General features: G+C 38.4%; 1 protein-coding gene across 5 annotated transcripts in view; it reads right to left on the bottom strand.

Moving 5' to 3' along the window:
* Positions 1 to 523: 523 nt before the first annotated feature.
* Positions 524 to 19166, bottom strand: part of cdc42bpb (CDC42 binding protein kinase beta (DMPK-like)) — a gene marked incomplete at its 3' end in the record, with an annotated part of 68301 nt that continues 49658 nt past the window's right edge. Inside the window, exons 18-38 of one of the 5 annotated variants that reach the window (XM_084431585.1) lie at positions 18841 to 18989; positions 18155 to 18252; positions 17787 to 17866; positions 16088 to 16138; positions 14560 to 14643; positions 14300 to 14374; positions 14052 to 14157; positions 13734 to 13870; positions 13468 to 13607; positions 11675 to 11756; positions 11359 to 11575; positions 10326 to 10388; positions 9637 to 10233; positions 7479 to 7576; positions 7296 to 7380; positions 5977 to 6097; positions 5769 to 5886; positions 4281 to 4472; positions 3416 to 3524; positions 3247 to 3317; positions 524 to 2183 (exon numbers count right to left, since the gene is read on the bottom strand). In XM_084431585.1, the coding sequence (XP_084287711.1) occupies positions 2055 to 2183; positions 3247 to 3317; positions 3416 to 3524; positions 4281 to 4472; positions 5769 to 5886; positions 5977 to 6097; positions 7296 to 7380; positions 7479 to 7576; positions 9637 to 10233; positions 10326 to 10388; positions 11359 to 11575; positions 11675 to 11756; positions 13468 to 13607; positions 13734 to 13870; positions 14052 to 14157; positions 14300 to 14374; positions 14560 to 14643; positions 16088 to 16138; positions 17787 to 17866; positions 18155 to 18252; positions 18841 to 18989 (2802 nt within the window). Of the gene's footprint in view, positions 2184 to 3246; positions 3318 to 3415; positions 3525 to 4271; positions 4473 to 5768; positions 5887 to 5976; positions 6098 to 7295; positions 7381 to 7478; positions 7577 to 9636; positions 10234 to 10325; positions 10389 to 11358; positions 11576 to 11674; positions 11757 to 13467; positions 13608 to 13733; positions 13871 to 14051; positions 14158 to 14299; positions 14375 to 14559; positions 14644 to 16087; positions 16139 to 17786; positions 17867 to 18154; positions 18253 to 18840; positions 18990 to 19166 lie in introns of those variants that run through there. The other 4 variants (XM_084431586.1, XM_084431587.1, XM_084431588.1 and 1 more) reach the window with 4 other exon arrangements.

A 19166-nucleotide genomic window follows, 5' to 3' on the forward strand; every position in this document is an offset into this window, starting at 1 on the left:
ATAAAGAATAAAGTAGTGCATTGTATATGTCATTAATTTACTATAGAAGTCCAGTGCCATCCTAAGGATTTTGTAACTGCAATTAATGTACATAATGTATAAAATAGTTGATACTATCATACTACAGTTCTTGACCAATAAGAGTGTGATATTGGTTACAGAATAATCAGCCAGCAGCAAGCAGTTTTGAACCCATCAAGACAAAAAAAAAATGTATTTCCCTATGTGGATTCATCAGTTGCTCAATCATTCTCTTAATTATCTAACACAAACTGCTTAAATTTAGAATAGAAACTGTTCAAAAACGTTTTGAACTTCTTGGTTATGCAAAAAGCTGTCTGGTAAATGTGTTGTCAGCACCGTCCAAACTGCTTACTCGATGCAAATAAAATAAAACAGTGTCAAATCTCAAAAACACTGGCATTTTTACCCTTAAGTGTAATATTTTTTGTGTAACTTTGACTTATAATGACCAAAGAGTAATTTTATCCTAGATATGAAAGATTCAAATTCAACAAAAAAAGCACAACAGGTACTCTTTTATTGTTCGTTCAAATTTATGTGGCTAACAAGTCAATAATTACAAAGATTTCAACCTGTGATTCTTTTTTTTCTTTTTTTTTTGAAGTAAAAGCAGTAGTGTTCTGAGGATAAACTTCCATCTGATGAAGCGGACAAGTGAAGTATGGGAGGGGAAGGAGGTACAGGTAAAACCATTCACACAAAATTATTTCCTTGGACTAAAAAAAAAATGTGCAAGTGTTTTACAGTATTTCAGAAGGGTGGGGGACAACATAATACATTACCGTCAGCCTCGTCAAAACCACTAAAATGCTTTAGCAGACAGTTTATTACTGAAACGGAAGTTGGCACTGAAGGCACACTTGAGTGATAATGGATATGCCGGCCATGCATGCGGATCTCAAGCATGTCAACACACAAACTCATATCAGCGTTCCGATAGGAGTCTTTAACAGTGACGGTCCCACATGGCTGCTCGCATGTGTCAAACATCATAAACCAGAATCAGAGCATGGCTATGGTGAGATAACCTTATCACATATATATTTTTGTACTTTTATTTTTAAATAGAGCACACAAAGCAGCAGTAGCAGCTTAAGATGAACTACTGAAATCCTATGAATAGTTGAAGCTGTGTGCCGTTCTCTTTTGTATTCTTATTAAAACACTTATCTATATGTAAAGTCTTCATTTTTGTTGCTTTCTTTTTTCTCCGGGTGATAAGCTGAATTAGATATCTTTGTGGGAAACATCTAAGTTAAAACATGAATATTATAAAGGCTGGTTTAAATGAAGAACTGGAGAGAGAGAGAGAGAGAGAGAAAGAGGAATTATATGACAGTAAAAGTGCCCTCTGGTTTAGCTTTGAACCCTAAAGTCTCTGTCACTGATCTATTGCTCATATGAGATGAGGCGAGACGTTTCACGGGTCTGTGGCGAATCATGTTACGGGTCCAATTGGTTTGTACAAGAAAGTCACAGTCCTATATCATCCTCGGTTCCTTTCTTCCTGATACGCTCCTCTCTTCGGCCCCCTTGATGAGTGTTCCTGATAATATACATTTAAAAACAGCATAAGAAGTCTCTTTCTGAAGGGAAGCTACGAATCCAGAAGCAATTCTGACACAGCAGATGTAATGCATGTTCATTTACTAAAGTAAAAAATTGCAATTAAGATTTAAAATAAAATAAAAGTCCATTATACTGCTAATCTGACCCAGTTAGTGTAATACCATGACATTTCCACCAGGGGGCAGGCTTTAATATTGTATCTTTTTTTCTTCTTTTTTCGGTGGCTCTGACACGCTCAGGTGTTTCGTCTAAGCCTGCCAGCACAAACCCAACACCTTCCACTTGTGGCGATTGATGCGTCTACCCAGCAGCAGGATTTAGGGTAAACCTTTGGCCCTTGTGTTGAGTGAGCAGGTGACTTGGAAGAGTCTTGGCACTTTTTAGTGAGTCCTAGCAGAGCGGATTGATAGTGGGGAGGGTTGGGGGGGTGTGCAGGGTGAAAAAGAGGGAGTTGTCCTTTTTCAGCCGTCCAGTGATTGATCCAGGCTGTCCAGAGTGAGCTGACTGCGGTGGGGAGAGTTGGGACTCGGGGGGCTGCTGGGGTTGGAGCTGTTGGAGGGGGTGGAATGTTTGGTCGAGTCAGAGTCGGGCTACAACAAGGATAAAGAAGAAAACAAGATTAGCAGATCAGTTTCTTGTTAACTAGTTAGTTTTCAAATTCTTGCAAAGTATAAAATACCTGGGTGGGATATTACAGAAGTGTTGCTATTGTTACCTAAAACTAAAAAAAATATTGAATAAAGATAAAAAAAAAAAAGTAAAAAAAACTTTAAATTGAAAGTAAACTTGAAAAAATCTTAAACCAGAATTAAGTATTATGATTACTAAAATAATACTGAAATAAAATAAATTAAAGCTAAATAATAATAAAAAACAAAGTTAGGGGTGTAACGATACTTTCATGTCACAATTCGATACACATCACAATACTCACGATACGATATTATTGCGATACTCCAAGACATATGATAAAAGGTTAACAATTTTTTTTTACTGTTGATTAAAATGCTAAATGTTATATTACATTGTGGGTGTAAATGAATAGGCTTGGACTTGGTGCTGGTAACCCAATGCACAGGACAATGTTGACATTGGAATAAAAATATTCATGATTCTGAAGCTGAAAATACTGAATTTTTTTAGACGCATATGCTTGCATTCTGTCACTGACTAGATATATTTAAAATAAAGTTTTTTTACACAATTATTCCCCTATTGCATTATTATACATTATATTCAACATTATATATAGTAGTTTAATGTAGTACTGACACTAAAACTCTGAAAACTCCCCCCCCCCTCACACGGTAATTTTTATTTTGGGTGAACTATCCACGATACATATTGTTGCATTTTTGTATTGCGTTATATTGTTACACCCCTAAAAGCACAACCAATTTACTAAATCTTATATTGAAATGAAGAAAAAAATGAAAGCCCATTCAAAATATTGAAAATAGTGCATAAATACTACTAAAATAACACTGGTTTACAGCTGTAGTATGTATTACTGTGAAAACTGGGGCAGTTATTACGGACCACAAAATTAGGACACAAGAAAACTCGTTCCTCTAACCATCCATCATGTCACCTCAAGCAGCGAGTGAAATAAATCCATATTTGACATCACTGGGGAAGTCATTAAATTCGTACCTCTCTGTCATAGTCTTGATCTTGATCAGAAATACTGCGAGATGACCCTGCTCCTCCAAAATCTCCTCCTCCTTTAAACAAAGTACACATTTCGGGCATTTAGAAGGGTAAGCCGGTGTGTGTCGTCTTGCCTGTGCTAGTCAGTGTGTTTTTAAGGAATGGCACCCACCTGAGGCAGTGCGGGTGATGTGGGTCTTACTCCTCTGTTGCCGTGAGATGCTGGACAGAGGCCGCGGCTTGTCTTTAGACAGGTCGTCCTGAGAAGAGGGCATCACACTCTGCAGCAGAGGTACAAGAAGTCAGACAGAGTAGGCCACAGTAAGAGCTACTGCATGTAATCACTCTTTTTTCTATCTTTTAAACTAGAAGACTATTTTAAGTGCTTTAACTTCTGTCTTTCTTCAAATTAATATTGTGTTAATTACAAGTTAACCTCAATCAAAGGCATTTTTTAGCAATATTCAGAATTATGGGCTGTCGCAATATATACGTTTTGTCAATGACGCAATAATATTGTTGCCGTGAATTATTTTACCCACAAGAATCGTGTACTGAAAATCTTATATTTTAACAGCCCTAATTTGGAAACAATTTTACTTGGACGTAGGCCTGGTTTCACAGACAGGGCTTAGATTAAGCCAGGATTAGGACTTTTATAATCGTGCCTTAGAAAAAAACATTACTGGTGTGCATCTTGAGAGTGCATCCGCTAGTTTACATCAATAAGTTTGACAAGCTAATAGCACACACAAACATAATTAGAATGATCGATTTTAGATTTTTTTAACTTAAAATCAGTGTGAAAATATGTAGTCAAATTATAAACGTGAAGTATTACGGTTTATTAACCTCCTGATATGGCTCATTTGAAACATTTTCACTACCCAAAAAAAACAGAGTTCAGCAGGACAGGGATGGTATAACACAGGAGAAGAGGGAGGAAAGGAAGTCCAGGGCCTGGAGGGTGTGGTGGGGGAGGGATGGGGAATTGGGAGGAAGAGGAAGTGGGGTGGGGAGGGGTGTTGCTAGCCTACCCTTCCTAGGGAGGATGTGGAAGGAGAGGAGGAGGAAGAGGAGAACTGAAGTAGGCTCTGCTGGGAAGAAGGCTCTTTCTGCAGATAGAGCCCGGCAGATACGGGACTCATGTGATAGACGTGCTCAAAGTTGATCGGAGGGGAGATCAGGGCATGGTGGCGAGAGGATGAGGGGGAGGGAGTCTCGCTCTGCTGCTGCCACGGCAACCAGAGGACAGAGCGAATCCACGACCAGAGCGAAAACAGAAAGAGAGACATGAACAGGAAAGAGAGACAGAGAAAAGGGTGTGAGGGTGGAAGAGTGGGGCTGGCTGGCTTTGAAGAAACATGCAGAGAGAAGGGAAAGATTTTGGCGCTGTGCAGTAAAATGAAAGAAAAAGGATGTTAGGATGAGTAATAAAACCCTAGAAGTCAATGGTGTGTCCAAATAGCACTTCTGTAAATTATCACAAACCCAACTGTACAAACCTCCACCACTGAAGAGCATTCAAGACTCAATTTAACTGGCAGAGACTCATTTATTAAATAAACTTTACCTGGTTCTCTCATTTAGGAGGCCATAAAAAAATAAAAAATAAAAATAAATTATAGTGGATAAACTGCATAATCAGTTTTCCTGGAAACCGTAAGCTGAGATCATTTTGAATACAAGTATTTCAGAGGTGGCATGATTGCGGTCTACTGATTGGCCTTAATTAATAATACAATAACTAAATGTTAAATCTATACATATACACACTAAATATAATAAATGATACATTCAATTTGAACTACAAAGTACAATATTATGTATATCTTTATCTACATACTGTAACTCAACCACTTAGTAAGTAGACTGATTCATGTCTCAATGTAACAATGTCTGATTAGAGTCATTTGCTCGGGAATCGTTTGGACTAATCTGGACACACTGCATGTTTTTGATTCACTAACAAGAACGACTCGTGAGAATAATTTGTTCAGAATCAGTGATCAGACTGCAATGGCTGTGCTGCAAGTTTTGTGGCGTGCTGTAGATTAATTAGCGGTGTTATTGCGACTGAATAGTAAAAAAAAAAAAAAAAGTGAAATTATGTTCTGTTCCATGGTATGAATAAAAATGAAAATGGTCTAAATAAAAGGTGGTTCTTGGATTCCTCCTGCCCTAATTAGAACAGTGTTTCTTAATTTTGCTCCTGGGGACCCCATAGCGCTGCGCATTTTGAATCCTCTAGCTAACACAACTGATTCAAATAACTGGGTCCATGACCTGAATTAGATGTGTCAGATTAGTGAAACACCTGAAGAGTGGGGAGGACCACTCAGGCAGCAGAGTTTAGAAAGACACTGCCTTGTAGAAACTCAAGGGCACATTGTTGACTCTGGTATTTGCAGGATGAAGATTTCAAAAACTCTTCAGCTGATGGGTCGCCCCATGCAGATTTGACAATGGCATCTGTGTATTTCCGAGCAATTCCCTAAGCTTTTAGCACCAGGTATGTTTATTACCAGAGGCAGATCCATGAGGACCTGCATGCCGTCGCCTGGGCCCATGTGAGCAACATGGTTGAAGTTGGTGGGGTTTGAGATCAGCTTGGATCTCATTTCAGGATCCCTCAGCATCTCTCTATAAAACGAAAAGAAAACAGCGTCACACGGATTAGGAGAAATTCAGGAGTGCGGCAGCGTGAGAAATGTACACCTGAAGCCACCGTACCTCCTCTGTTGCAGCCGCTCCTCCTCAGGAACTTTAAAAAGGAACTTCCTCTTGCTGCGTGTCCTCACCATCAGCTTCTTGCTGCTGTCTGAGGTCTCGGGGATGGCTAGGTCACAGCCATCTGTGGAAACAGTGTGAATGAGGTTTTAAAAAATGGTTATGGTTGCTAAAATATTGCAGTCCTGGGTTTCTGAGCTCCGTGCCACTGTTTCTCAACGCACTGTGAAACTTGTTGGCAGTGAGCCTAGAGGAGGTGTGACAAATGAGGTCATTTTAGTTTACCAAACAAAAGCGTCTTTATCAAGAGGGCAATCTGCCAGAGTGGGTAGGGAGTGAATTGTAAAGGCACCACAAAGGGTGGAGCCGTACATTTTATTACCTGGGCTGCTCTTATGGATCAGTGTTTCTTTCGAATCAGTTTTTGAACAAATCTTGTAAATGAACAAATCGTTCCCAATCACTTCTATGTAGTGACTCATAATCCGTGTTTTTGAACAAATCTTGTAAGTGAACAGTTTTCTTTCACTTTAATGTAGTGACTCATAATCCGTGTTTTTGAACAAATCTTGTAAGTGAACAGTTTTCTTTCACTTTAATGTAGTGACTCATAATCAGGGTTCTTAAACAAATCTTGTAAATGAACATCATTCTCTTTACTTTTATACACTCATTCAGTGTTTTTGAACAAATTTGTAAGTGAACAAAATAAAATCTTTTTCATTGAAGGCAGGAAACCATGTGCTTTGCAAAGAAGATATTTCAAAGTATGACTATTGAAAGAGCCAAGAGCGTTCAAGAGTGGGATGTGAAGAAATGTTTCAGTGGTTAACTGTACTGAACAAATAAGTCCCCTTACTAAGCTTCAAGTCTGAATTGAACAAGACATCTAATGAAAGACATCTTATGATGTTTTAAACCCCTTTTAAAAAAATCAGTTCAGTGAATAATTCAGTGACTCATAACACTCATTCAATGATTCATAACGTTCAACTCAAAGGGCCACTGAACGAAACAGTGAACAAATCATTCTAGTGAACCGATTCAAAAGACTCAAGTTACTGAGATGAATCAAAATCTCCACCACTACTGTCCTCTAAGCGTGTGTGGGCTTGCTAGTATTTATATACGCGTGCGTCTGTGTCTGTGTAGGTGGGAGTGATTGACATCACTGTGGAGGACTCATATCTTCACAGGTGGACTATTGTGATCAGCGACTCTTGCTACATTAAGCAGGGAAAGAAATTCGGCATCAGCAGTGAAGCAGACGCAAGGTTCAGTGTGTGTTGACATGATGAAGGGTGTGTGCGGTGGGATCAGACCTGAGGAGTTGTTGCTGAAGTAGATGAGGTGGGGCTGCTCAGAGCCCAACAGGTTCAGACTGCCCTCCACATTCAGGGGCCGAATCTAGACATATATTTTAAAGTCAGATCAGTTTATCTCATAAATATTAATTACATTAAACACTGCTTTCACAAACCGTAAAATTAGGATACTCGACTCACCCTTCTTAATGAGATGGTCTGGACCCATTCTGTGGTGTGGACGTCAAACACATCTACACCATAATCGCTGTACACCGTCAGGTAGTTCGAGTTTGAGCCTGAAAATAATGAATATGGGTTTGAGATCTCATGCACATGGTCAGAAGAATGCCTAGGCAAATCATTAATGATGCCATTCTCAAAGGATTGCCTGACATGCAGTGAAACTGGGTCATTGGCCGGAGAGTTTTGTGGCTCACTATACTGGCTGAAACATCTGGGGCCTGATTCTCATAATACTCTTAAGTACCATTTTCTTCTTATTGTCTGACTTCAGAAAAAAGTGGAAGGGCAACTAGTGTCTAAAAGATTTATTAATGATTTGATCTTTTTTACTTAACATCATTCCTAAGAAAAAAATAATTGTAAATAACTTAAGGATAACCAGTAACACTTCACAATAAGGTTCATTAGTTAATGTATTAACTAACATGAACTAACAATGAGCAACACATTTGTTACAGTATTTATTCATCTTTGTTAAATGTTAGTTAATAACAATACAGCTGTTCATTGTTTGTTCATGTTAGTTCACGGTGCAGTGTTTCCCCTACCATTATATAAGGGGGGCGCCCCGCCCTCCTAACGGCTCCCCCCGCCCCCCTTGGAGGTCAAGTAAATTTGATTTGATTTTCTTTATAGCGACAGATTACAATTTGTTATTTTATAAAAAAAAAAAAAAACCTAAATGGCCCTTAAGTAATATGTTATTTATCTTATTTCCACGATGGCATGTCTTTTCTGTCTGTGTTTACAATTATCCCAATGAGTGGGCACACTCACACACAAACAAACACTTGCGTCACATACAGTTGTGAACGCGCTGTGAAGGCGCGTTCACAGCAGTGGTGCGTCTGACAGGATTATTCTCTCCAATAAATGCATCATAGAAATAAAAACTTCTCATAAAAAAAGCCCATTTAAAATTTATATATATATTGGTTAGTATTTATAAATCTTTTTTTAGTTGTTAGTTAAAAAATAAAACTATTTAAGCTCTGGTCCATTAATATTAACAAATACTTCTATAAATTTAACAAAGGTTATTTGCAAAAGTCAATTTTAAAAAGATTTAAATATGTTTATTTATTTTTTTAAAGAGATATCTTATGTTAACATTTTTTTACTTTTACAAACCATTACCCTCCCAGACAACCAATTTATGTGACAGATAGATAGATAGATAGCGTCTGTGTCAATTTTCCCCAAACCAACCAACCTTTGATTTTAATAACATTAGTAAATGTTGAAATTAATATTAACTAAGATTAATAAATGCTGAAGAAGTATTGTTAAATAAAGTAGTTAAATAATGTTAACTAATGAACCTTATTGTAAACTGTTAACCGGATAACCTCATACTTTAATGGATTGATTGGATTTTTATATACTAAGCGTTGCAACATTGTATAATACTAGGTACATATAACAATATTGCCCTTATCTGCTCCCTTGACCATTCTGCTTCTTTCCGTTTACTGCTGCCCATTTTCCGCCCACTCACATCCCTGAATGGAGTTGGCGACAGCTTTCCAATGGCCGCCTCTTACTTTACGACATGATATCAAGGTTCTCGAGAAGTACTTTCTTCTTTGCACTAATTACCTTAATGAGAATTGTCAGCGTTTGCCTACTTTTGAATTTTCATACTGTACATAATGTAGTGATGGCTAAATGTACTTCAAAAAATGATTGATTTTAGTTACAGTGCTTTTTTATTTACTTTTTTAATATCGAATTTTAATATCTGTCAATTATTGGTCATAACATGAAATTGGTATAGACAAAAGTAATTTGATTGCTACCGGTCATTTAACTCATAAGCTTATTATTAAAATAAACTATTTGAGAACCATTTGATATTTTTTAATAATGAAACCAGCTCCTGGTTGTTCATTTATTTCTCTTTTAAGCCACACATTCTCTTCTTTGTCTTTTCTACCTCCTCCCTGCTTTGCTGTCTCTCCTCTGTTCTTTCCTACTCCTCCCTTCCTCCAAGTCTACACATGAAAAACACTGGAATTTCAGGAGGGCTGAAAACATGAAAACAAACACCGTTGCTTAGAAACTTTCAACAATTATTTCTTCCTTCCCACACAAGCACTTTAAAAACACTTACTGCAGGCAAGTGGTGTGGAAGGCCACATCAGCTCCTGTGTTCGAGAGCGTCGTCCTGTCGCATCCACGTACACTCCCAGCTGACTAAAGCACAGCAGCAGTTCATTTGCCCCCACCTCCATGGCGTGCAGTGCGTCCAGTGGCTGCTGGGCCAAAAAGGCTAGCGAGGGATCTGCTGGGCCGACCAGACTCACTGGTGACGACTCCCCCTGCATGGCCAGCAGAGCAAAGCCTGATGGGTAACCCACGCACAGCCGATCACGAATAATCCCCAGCCACTGGGCGATACCGGGCGCCTGCACCTCCCACAGCTTGCGGTGATGGGGCTTTGCACGTGTGATTTCATAGCAGATGACCTGACGCTTCACGCCTGCTAGGAGACACGCCGGGCCACCGGGGCGTAGGGTACCTATAGTCATCGCCTGGCAGCCTTTCGTTTCGGTCAGCTTGGTATCGAAACCACCCTCTGCACCCTCTAGTGCCGCCCAAGCGTATAAATGGACATGCCGATTACGGCCAGAAAGCAGGGCCACCATCTTCTCTTTGGGGATGAGCTCAATCTGGCAGACTCTTTTACAGTCGGCAGCACGAACAATGACTGAAAAAGGATAATGGGAAATTAGTTAAAGTGAAAACAATGGCAAAGAATTAAGATAAGAACTAAATCTGTGTAATACAGAATACTCATACTATCTCTGGTGAGCTCGACTACAAACAGGCCATCTTCTGTCCCCAAAATAATTCGTTCTCGATCTGTAGAGACAATAGCAGGACAGATAAGATTTGAGAAGGGTTTCTTCACCCAAAAATGAAAATTATGTTGTCATTTACTCATCCTCATGCTGATCTAAACCCATAAGACTTTTGTTCTTATTCAAGACACAAATGAAGATTTTTTTTTAATGAAACCTGTGAGATATCTGTCCCTCTATTAAAAGTCCATTCCTCAAATTTATAAAGCTACTCCCAGGTAAAACGGTCTCTGGCTATGAATTGCCATTTTTAATTACTGAAAATATTAATGCTAGATATTACTATTAAAATATTAATACTATTACAAGAAAACATGTCCAAATGGACAAATGTAAATGGAAGACATATCTATATTTTCAGAGGAAAAGAAAAACAAATGACAATAAAAAAAAAACTAAATTCAATAATGAAACTCTATGCTTATTTGCACAACCGGAGATGAATTTGAATTTAAAAGTTTACATTTAAAAGAGAATTCAATGATGAATTTTACATTTAAAAGAATTCAATGATGAATTTAAAAGTTTACATTTAAAAGAGAAGCTTTTCTCTTTTTGCCTGTTCTAGTTTATTTTAAATGGTCCTTTGGTGTGACAAATTAATTTTAAAGTACAGATATCCCATGTAGTCTCTCAATTAATTAGTAATGTGCCATAGGTATGCAACAATTAGAAAGGCAGTCAAATTCTAGCATGTCACAGGAACAACTTCTGAAAGGCATTTCATGTTAACTTCACAAAAAAAGTGCTGATTAAAATCACTTTGAGCTAAATAGGGATAATGGACAAAAAGCGGCATAAACAGTCTCACATTTACAAATTCAAATATGTGAAAATGATCAAGTATTCAGAAATGCTCATTCCTCTCTTAGAAAATGCGTGAAAGTGGTACATTATATTGATTTGTTTGACTAACTAATAAGTAGCAATCACAGAGGTTAACATCCCCGCCTCCCAAACACTGTACTCGCCTACGATGGCGGCAGAGAGTGTAGTTTTGATGGCAGGCAGGCTGCTGTCGTAGGCCTCGTGCAGGACATGCACCACGCGGTTCTTCAGGCGGTTCTTGGCCAGGATGTTCTGCAGGCCCTCTAGGATGCCCACCCACTTCCTCTTCTCTGCCTCACTCTCAGCTAACACCAGCAGAGGCACCGGTCGGATCGGGGAGTTCAGAGTGGAAGATGATACCTGCGCAGTTCAGGGCAAATATTGACAATTATCGTGATGTATGATTAGGCAGACATAGCAATGGAGTATTTAAAGAACAGGAAACATTTCAGAGCGTACCCGGAATATGCAGGGAATGTCTTTACGACTAGCATGGATCACATCAGATGCCAAAACAGAGCTTACGGAGAACTCCTCGTCTCTGTGAGGAAAAGAACGAAAATGTCACACAAATAAAAAAAATACTGTCTGGGCTTATTTTGTGACAATGACAGAAAGTATTCTTTACTTACACTACTGTTAAAAAGTTTGGGGTCAGAATGTTTTGTTTTTTTTACCGTTTTTAATGTCTTAAATTGATCAAAAGTGACATTAAGGCATTTATAATGTTACAAAAGATTTCCATTTCAAATAAATGCTGTTCTTTTGAACTTTCTATTCATCAAAGAATCCTAAAGAGAAACAAAAAGTATCACAAAAATAATTTCTTCTGGATAATGTGACTCTGGAAGACTGGACCAATAGCTTCTGAAAATTCAGCTTCACCATCACAGGAATAAATTCCATTTTAAAATATATTAAAATGGAAAACTGTTATTTTAAATAAATTATCCAAATTGACAGAGTGTGTTAAAGATATAAAAGATTGGATGACGCGTAATTTTCTTTTATTAAATCCAGACAAAACAGAGGTACTACTTATCGGTTCAAAAAACCGCCCACAAAACCTCTCGCAATACAACTTTAATATAGTAGGATGTCCTGTTACTTTATCCTCTACAGTAAAAGACCTGGGTGTTATACTCGATTGCAACCTGTCTTTCAAAAATCATATTTCATATGTTACAAAAACCGCCTTTTTCCACCTTAGAAACATTGCTAAGCTACGTAATATGCTATCAGTTTCTGATGCAGAAAAGTTAGTTCATGCATTCATGACCTCGAGACTAGATTACTGTAATGCTTTATTAGCCGGTTGTCCTGCATCCTCAATTAACAAGCTACAGTTAGTCCAAAATGCCGCCGCTAGAGTTCTTACTAGATCAAGAAAATATGATCATATAACACCGATTTTATCATCACTGCATTGGTTACCTATAAAGTTCCGTATTAATTACAAGGTATTGCTACTGACTTATAAAGCCCTAAACGGCTTAGCTCCAGTCTATTTAACGGATCTTCTATCGCCCTATAATCCATCGCGCTCTTTAAGATCACTAAATTCAAGGCTTTTGGTCATACCTAGGATATCCAGAACCACCAAAGGAGGGAGAGCATTTTCACATTTAGCTCCAAAACTCTGGAATAGCCTTCCTGATACTGTTCGTTGCTCAGACTCGCTCTCCCAGTTTAAAACTAGATTAAAGTCGCATCTCTTCAGCCAGGCATTCATATAATATTTTTAATCTTACAGTCCAAATTACAATCCGGCCTCTAGTTAATAAACGCCAGAGGAGAACTGGCCCCCGACTGAGCCTGGGTTCTCCCAAGGTTTTTTTTTCTCCATTGGGTCACCTGATGGAGTTTTAGGACACCAGTAGGTCACTTGATGGAGTTTTTCGGTTCCTTGCCACTGTTGCCTTTGGCTTGCTCAGTTGGGGATATTCTGGATATCTAATTTGATTTTATCAATAAATTCCACTAGAAACAAACCTTGTTGTATTATTTTAATTTAATACTGTGAAGCTGCTTTGATACAATCTGTATTGTGAAAAGCGCTATACAAATATACTTGACTTGACTAAATGGCAATAATATTATGCAATTTTATTCTAGTTTTGATCAAATAAATGCAGCCTTGGTGATCATAAGACTTGAATGGTAGTCTTTTGAATGGTAGTGTAGCAGACCACTACATTATTCATTGACTGTGTGTTGAGTACATGCCATTTGAGAATGTGACTAATCCTAACCTCAAATCGAGGACCTGACTGGCCATCACAACAGGCTGAGTGGACTTCCCTTCTGGCACCTCATAGAGGAAGAGTTTACAGTCACACACTACAGCATAAGCCCTCTGCCAGCCCTTCTTCACTCCAGTGGGCTTCGGGATCTGAAAGAGCAGTAAACGCAATTTAAGTTACCGGATGGCATTTAGTACGAAATATGGGTTCAATGCAATTGTTCAGGTAAAGTCAATAATAAGTGACCAGAAATGTTACTACATTGTCATTCTCACCCTGACAAAGCCTTTGTAGGCTGTGCCAATGCCCCTTTGCACATCAATACCCAGAGGCCTCTTGGCCTGCTCTGGAGGAATAGGGCAAACCTGGGGTGCGTTGTCTTTACAAGACACATGGCAGATGAAAGAGCATACTAAAAGAGATGCAGTGAGGAAGAGAGAATTACTAAACATTCACATCACTTTCTTACACTGACAAGTGAAGCTTGCATATAAATATTTCATCTTAGTTCAAAAACTCCTTATCAACTCGCTAAGCCACCATTTTAAAGACACTGTCTCTGATCTTTTTTTTATCACTAACACTTAGCTCACCCTCGCAGGCGTAGCCTTGTCGGATCTGGCCCACCATCAGTGAGGTACAGTGAGTGCACTGGGTCGGGCTGGAGAAGGTCTTGATGCTCAGCTGATGAGCTTTAGGCTGTTGACACAAACAAATATTAACAATCAGAGCAATGAACGTATGCTTGAAGGCTGAGAAGCCAATAGGAATACACTGACAAACATAAAGACCTAAAGGAACAGGCTAATGATGAGTCAGACACATCCTATGGCGGTTTTACCTTTGGCGCACAGAGAGTCGGCTGATACATTGGAGAAGGTGTAGCAGGGGTGGTCGCTTGAGGCTTGACTGGTTCCTAAAGGATTACAACAATTCCACAAATAATAATTCTAAATTATTTTGTCACATTGTCACACATTTTTTTTTTAAGCTTCGTCCTATCCATTACTATTCAGGAAATGACTCAATCAATGACCAATGTATCAGACAGGAAGTCTGACAGCGGCAGAATGTAATAGGAAGTGTTAGGTGGACACTCACATCCTGTTCTGAAGCCACTGATGGGGAGGAAGAGGGAATGTCAGTCTTCTGGGGTGTGGCGTCCACATCACCGATGGAGCTTGTCTGAGGGAAAAGACCACATTTGTGAAACCGCTCAAAATGTGTATGAATCATTTGGTGGGGGGGTATTTTTATTCCATTGACTTGGTTTCTTTATGGTCAGTAGATGAGGTCAAAAGCTTTAAAAACATCCTTTAATTTCCTCAAAAAGCTACATTAACACATTTAAGTCACGCAAACATTATCACAACGTGACTGATGACATTTGTGAAATGTATTATGTCATAACTAATAATCACACAGCAGTCATGTGCTTACTCATTATTACAATTTACAGTTTGAAAACAGTTGTTCTGTAAATATTTTTGTGGAAATTTTTTTCAGGATTCTTTGATGAACAGAAAAGTTCAAAAGAAAGGCTTTTTTTTTTTTTTTTTTAATGAAAAAGTCTGACTGGCTGAATAAAAGTATTACTTTTTTACTGGGTTCAGTAAGAAAAATCTTACTGAACCCAAACTTTCAAATGTTTACATTATATAAATATATATAATGCTAATGGGTTTGTTAATGTGTAAGCAATCAGCAATAAGGCTTAGCAAACACCACTAATAAATGCCACCTATAATTCAACTTAAGATCCATTAGTAAACACTAAAGCACAATACTTGACTGACATTATCTGTAATTAAACCCCAAAATGACACAAAAACAATACTTACCAAGCACTGTAAAACAAAAGTTACTGATATGGTCTAATCTATGCAACATTTAGACAACAGTGTCAAGGGTGATGCAGAATTTTAGGATGCAAAAAGAATGGCGGGTAATTAAAAAACAATTAAATGACATCACACTTTTTCCTCAGAGAATTACTGTCATATTCAATTAGCTTACAAGCACATACTCACCATCACCTCCTATATTGGTAAGTTATGAATAATTGTGAAGCATCCTCACAACTTAATCATCTTTCATCATTTTATTTCATCTGATTCATTTTACGGCTGGTTGCCGTTGTCATTCTAAATTATGGATGTTTATTGTCCTAGCAGACTCCAAGAGTTAACTAACGGCTTAGTGCATTTGCAGACTTGACAAATGAAGAGTGACGTTATTCACATTAGCCGTTTAAGAGGTTAGAAGGCAATGGGGAGGTGGTTAATACTAATTGTGAGTCTCTAACCTTTAGCACCTACAATTAGGCTGAATTGGATCTAGGGTCTGATTGCAATTCGACAGAGGAATGCAGTCAGCAGACAAAATGGACGAAGGGCATGCTGGTTAGGCTAAATGTAAGTTGTATAGTCAATGTCCGGCCTTTAATGGGGAGTCAGGCATTGTTAATGCAAGTATAGTAAGTGCCGTTTTATTTTGACAAAGCAAAAGAGGAACTACAGTATGAACTTCTTGACCATAATGCAAACTTTTGAGATACTTTGTCTGCTGACAGATCACTCCTGCCGAGGTTAAAGGTCACAGAGGGAGGAGCTTTGTTTAACAAACTTACTTCATCCCAAAATGCAAGCAGAGAAGATGCGGATGAGGAGGAGACAGAGTCCTTTTTTTGAGGGGGACAAAAATAAGATGACAAGTAACAGCTTTTGTCTTTATAAACTTACTGTCACTTTAGGCCTTTTCCCTACAATCCAATGAGTGTTAAAAGTGTAGCTTGGCTACATCGGTAGACCTGGTCCCTACTTTAAAGTGACACAATAGGGCTCCTCTCAGATCCTCAATATGGAAGCAGTTTCGTTTAACTGAAAGATAGGCATCTGTCTTGCAAAACTCTCAGCTGCCTTTGTCTCTACTTAGGCAATCAAAGCATGATGGGACATCTGGCCCAAAGTAGAAATACAGCGGCTACACTGGTTTCCCTCTGTACATCAAGCAGTCCTGTGCTAATAAACACCACTTTTTAGGCATTATACAGAGGTAGGATGAAAAGGAAATGCCATCAAAACTTTTCTGAAGACAATCAGGAGAGGGGAACGAGATTGGCAAAGGACCTTGAGCCAGGAATCGGCACAGTTGTGCTTATGTCGAAGTGCTGCCCATGAGGCTATCGGCTCTGACTACAATCATTTTACAAACAAAAAAATCATGGAGGGTTACGCATTACAAGTAATTCAAGCTTTGCAATCAGATTACTTTAAGTAACTAGTAAAGTAACACATTACTTTTAAATTTACACCAAAATCTGAGTAACTTTTTCCTGTCCCCATGTAGAGAGAAATTGGGAGTAAGGCACAGAGGCCTTCTGTAAACATGATGGTTACTGTAGTTGCATTTTATTCATCTCACTTTCACAAAAACAGTTTTCCTCAAAAGGAATAAAACCAGTGAAATGCAAACTCAGAATATTGCGCAAACCATGTCCATGTACTAATCTCACTTTAACCAACGTCTTTCCCACTAGCCTTTGATGATCCAATTCAATCATACCAATAAGCAAAAATGACTTTAGATAAACATCACATTTGTGTTTCTTTCTTTCTTCTTTTTTTGAAGTAAGAGTGTTAAACCTAACTTTCTTCTACGTCTTATTCTTCTGTGATCCAGATTGGCAGCACAGCTAAAAGGTTTGTTTGAGCTGCGCCCTCTACTGTACAGGCGTGAATTTGGATTTCCTTCAGCCTGAGACTTATTCATTTCACTTTAGGTGTGAAAGGGCCTTTACAATTGCCAAAAACATAACTTTATTTTTTTGGGGGGGTGGATGGGGGTATTAAAAAACAAACAAGTAAGTCCAGCCAGGTGATAAGTAGTAATGCATAAGTAACAAAATGCATTACATTTCCTAAAAAGTAACTAAGTAATGGAATTAGTTACTTTTTGGGGAGTAACACAATATCGTAATGCATTACTGCGAATGACCAATGACAAATGACAAATTTCCATTGTCAGAACGGCAAATTTTGCCTAATGGCGACAAGGTATGGGAATCTACAGTCTTACGCATTTCACAAGGCAATTGAGTGAATCGGGGATGTCAAAATCAGTATCCATGTGCTAGACATTCATAAACATGTATACTCCAGTGTTTCTGTCTGGCTACTATGGACGTCATCTCATCGTTTGATAAACAATCTATTAGGTCTCTGATGTTCTGAGGCTGGAGGTCATAAGGTTGATTAAATGAACAATGGGAAGCTTGTTACGGCATGTAACGCAGTAGCAGATGGCAAGATACTTTCAGAAACACTCACTCTGAACGTCAGGTCATGGGCGAGGGGAGAGGTATTGAAGTACTCAAAGATGGAGTCCTGGAAGTCTGGAAGTTTCAGGCCTACAGTAAAAAAAAAAAACATTTTGTTAAGAGTAATTTCTAGTTTCAAATAATAGAAGAATCCATTGTTAAGAGTAATTGTTCATTTCAAATAATAGAGGAATCCATTGTTAAGAGTAATTGTTAGTTTCAAACAATAGAAGAACCCATTCATTTAACAATCAGCAGCAGCATTTATGAAAGGTTCCCTTCAGATGTTCCTTCAAAAGGTGACATAATATGCTCATGGTTTAAGGACACTCAAGTCTATTAAGGGTGAAGTAATAACATGTGTATCAGCATTTTCACCTTTGTCTGATCGTGAGCGGCTCTCCTCCATCTCTTTCTTCATGCTCTCAAGCTGTTCCTCTAACTCTCTGTTCTTGGCATCTGTGTCTTTCAGTTTGCTGTAGGTGTGTAGGTGAGGGAGTCAAAAAAGTAAGGCTATCACAAAAAGCTACATAAGGGGTCAGCAAACTATGGCATGTATGTTATCTTGCCAAATGTAAATGGAACAGTTTTAACAAAACGGATATCTATCCGATCAGCAAAAACGCATGAATGACCAGGTGTAAATTGGCCCATTGGAAATATGTTCTTCAAAGTCTAATTTAAACCTGCAAGCCAACAAACTAAAGGATGTTGACAAAATTATAAAACAATATATACTTTTTTTATTTATTTTTTTAAATGCTAAATTGCTTCAGAATTATTTATGGTTCCGCACTGCTTCTATGTTAGTCATTATTAATATTTGAAATATGTTTGTGCGTATGGCAGTGATTAACTCGGAAACTTGAAAATGACACTTAAAATGGCAAAAAGGTTGCCAATCCCTGAACTAGATCATTTTTACTAATAACATGCACTCATTTGTATTATGCACATAAGACTGAACCAATACCATGCAACACACACAGCGAGCGTGTTTATTATGCATGTATGCATCTAAATAAATGAAAAGGCTGCTTATTATCGCAGAATCAAAGACTGACCTCTCGAAAGAGATGTTGGCAGCTTTAACCTTGCGCAGCTCATCCTGAACCAGTTGCTTGGCACGGATTTCAGCTTCCAAGGCCGACTGCAGCTCCAAACGGGCAGACATGTCCAACTTTTGACTGCGGCGCACCTTCCACAAAGGATCCTGCCAAGGAATGGAGATGCAAGTTTTGAAAAGAAACCAGAAAAAGGACCATGTGTACACTGAATCATGACGTTGTCGCCTTTAAAACATAATTTGGTACATTGGTTGCTGGGTTTTTAATTTCAAGTAGTTATTACTTAAAGACAGATCATATTGTGTTTGTTTAGGAACTTTCGT

The sequence above is a fragment of the Rutilus rutilus genome (genome assembly GCF_951802725.1).
Source record: "Rutilus rutilus genome assembly, chromosome: 15".
Taxonomy (NCBI): domain Eukaryota; kingdom Metazoa; phylum Chordata; class Actinopteri; order Cypriniformes; family Leuciscidae; genus Rutilus; species Rutilus rutilus.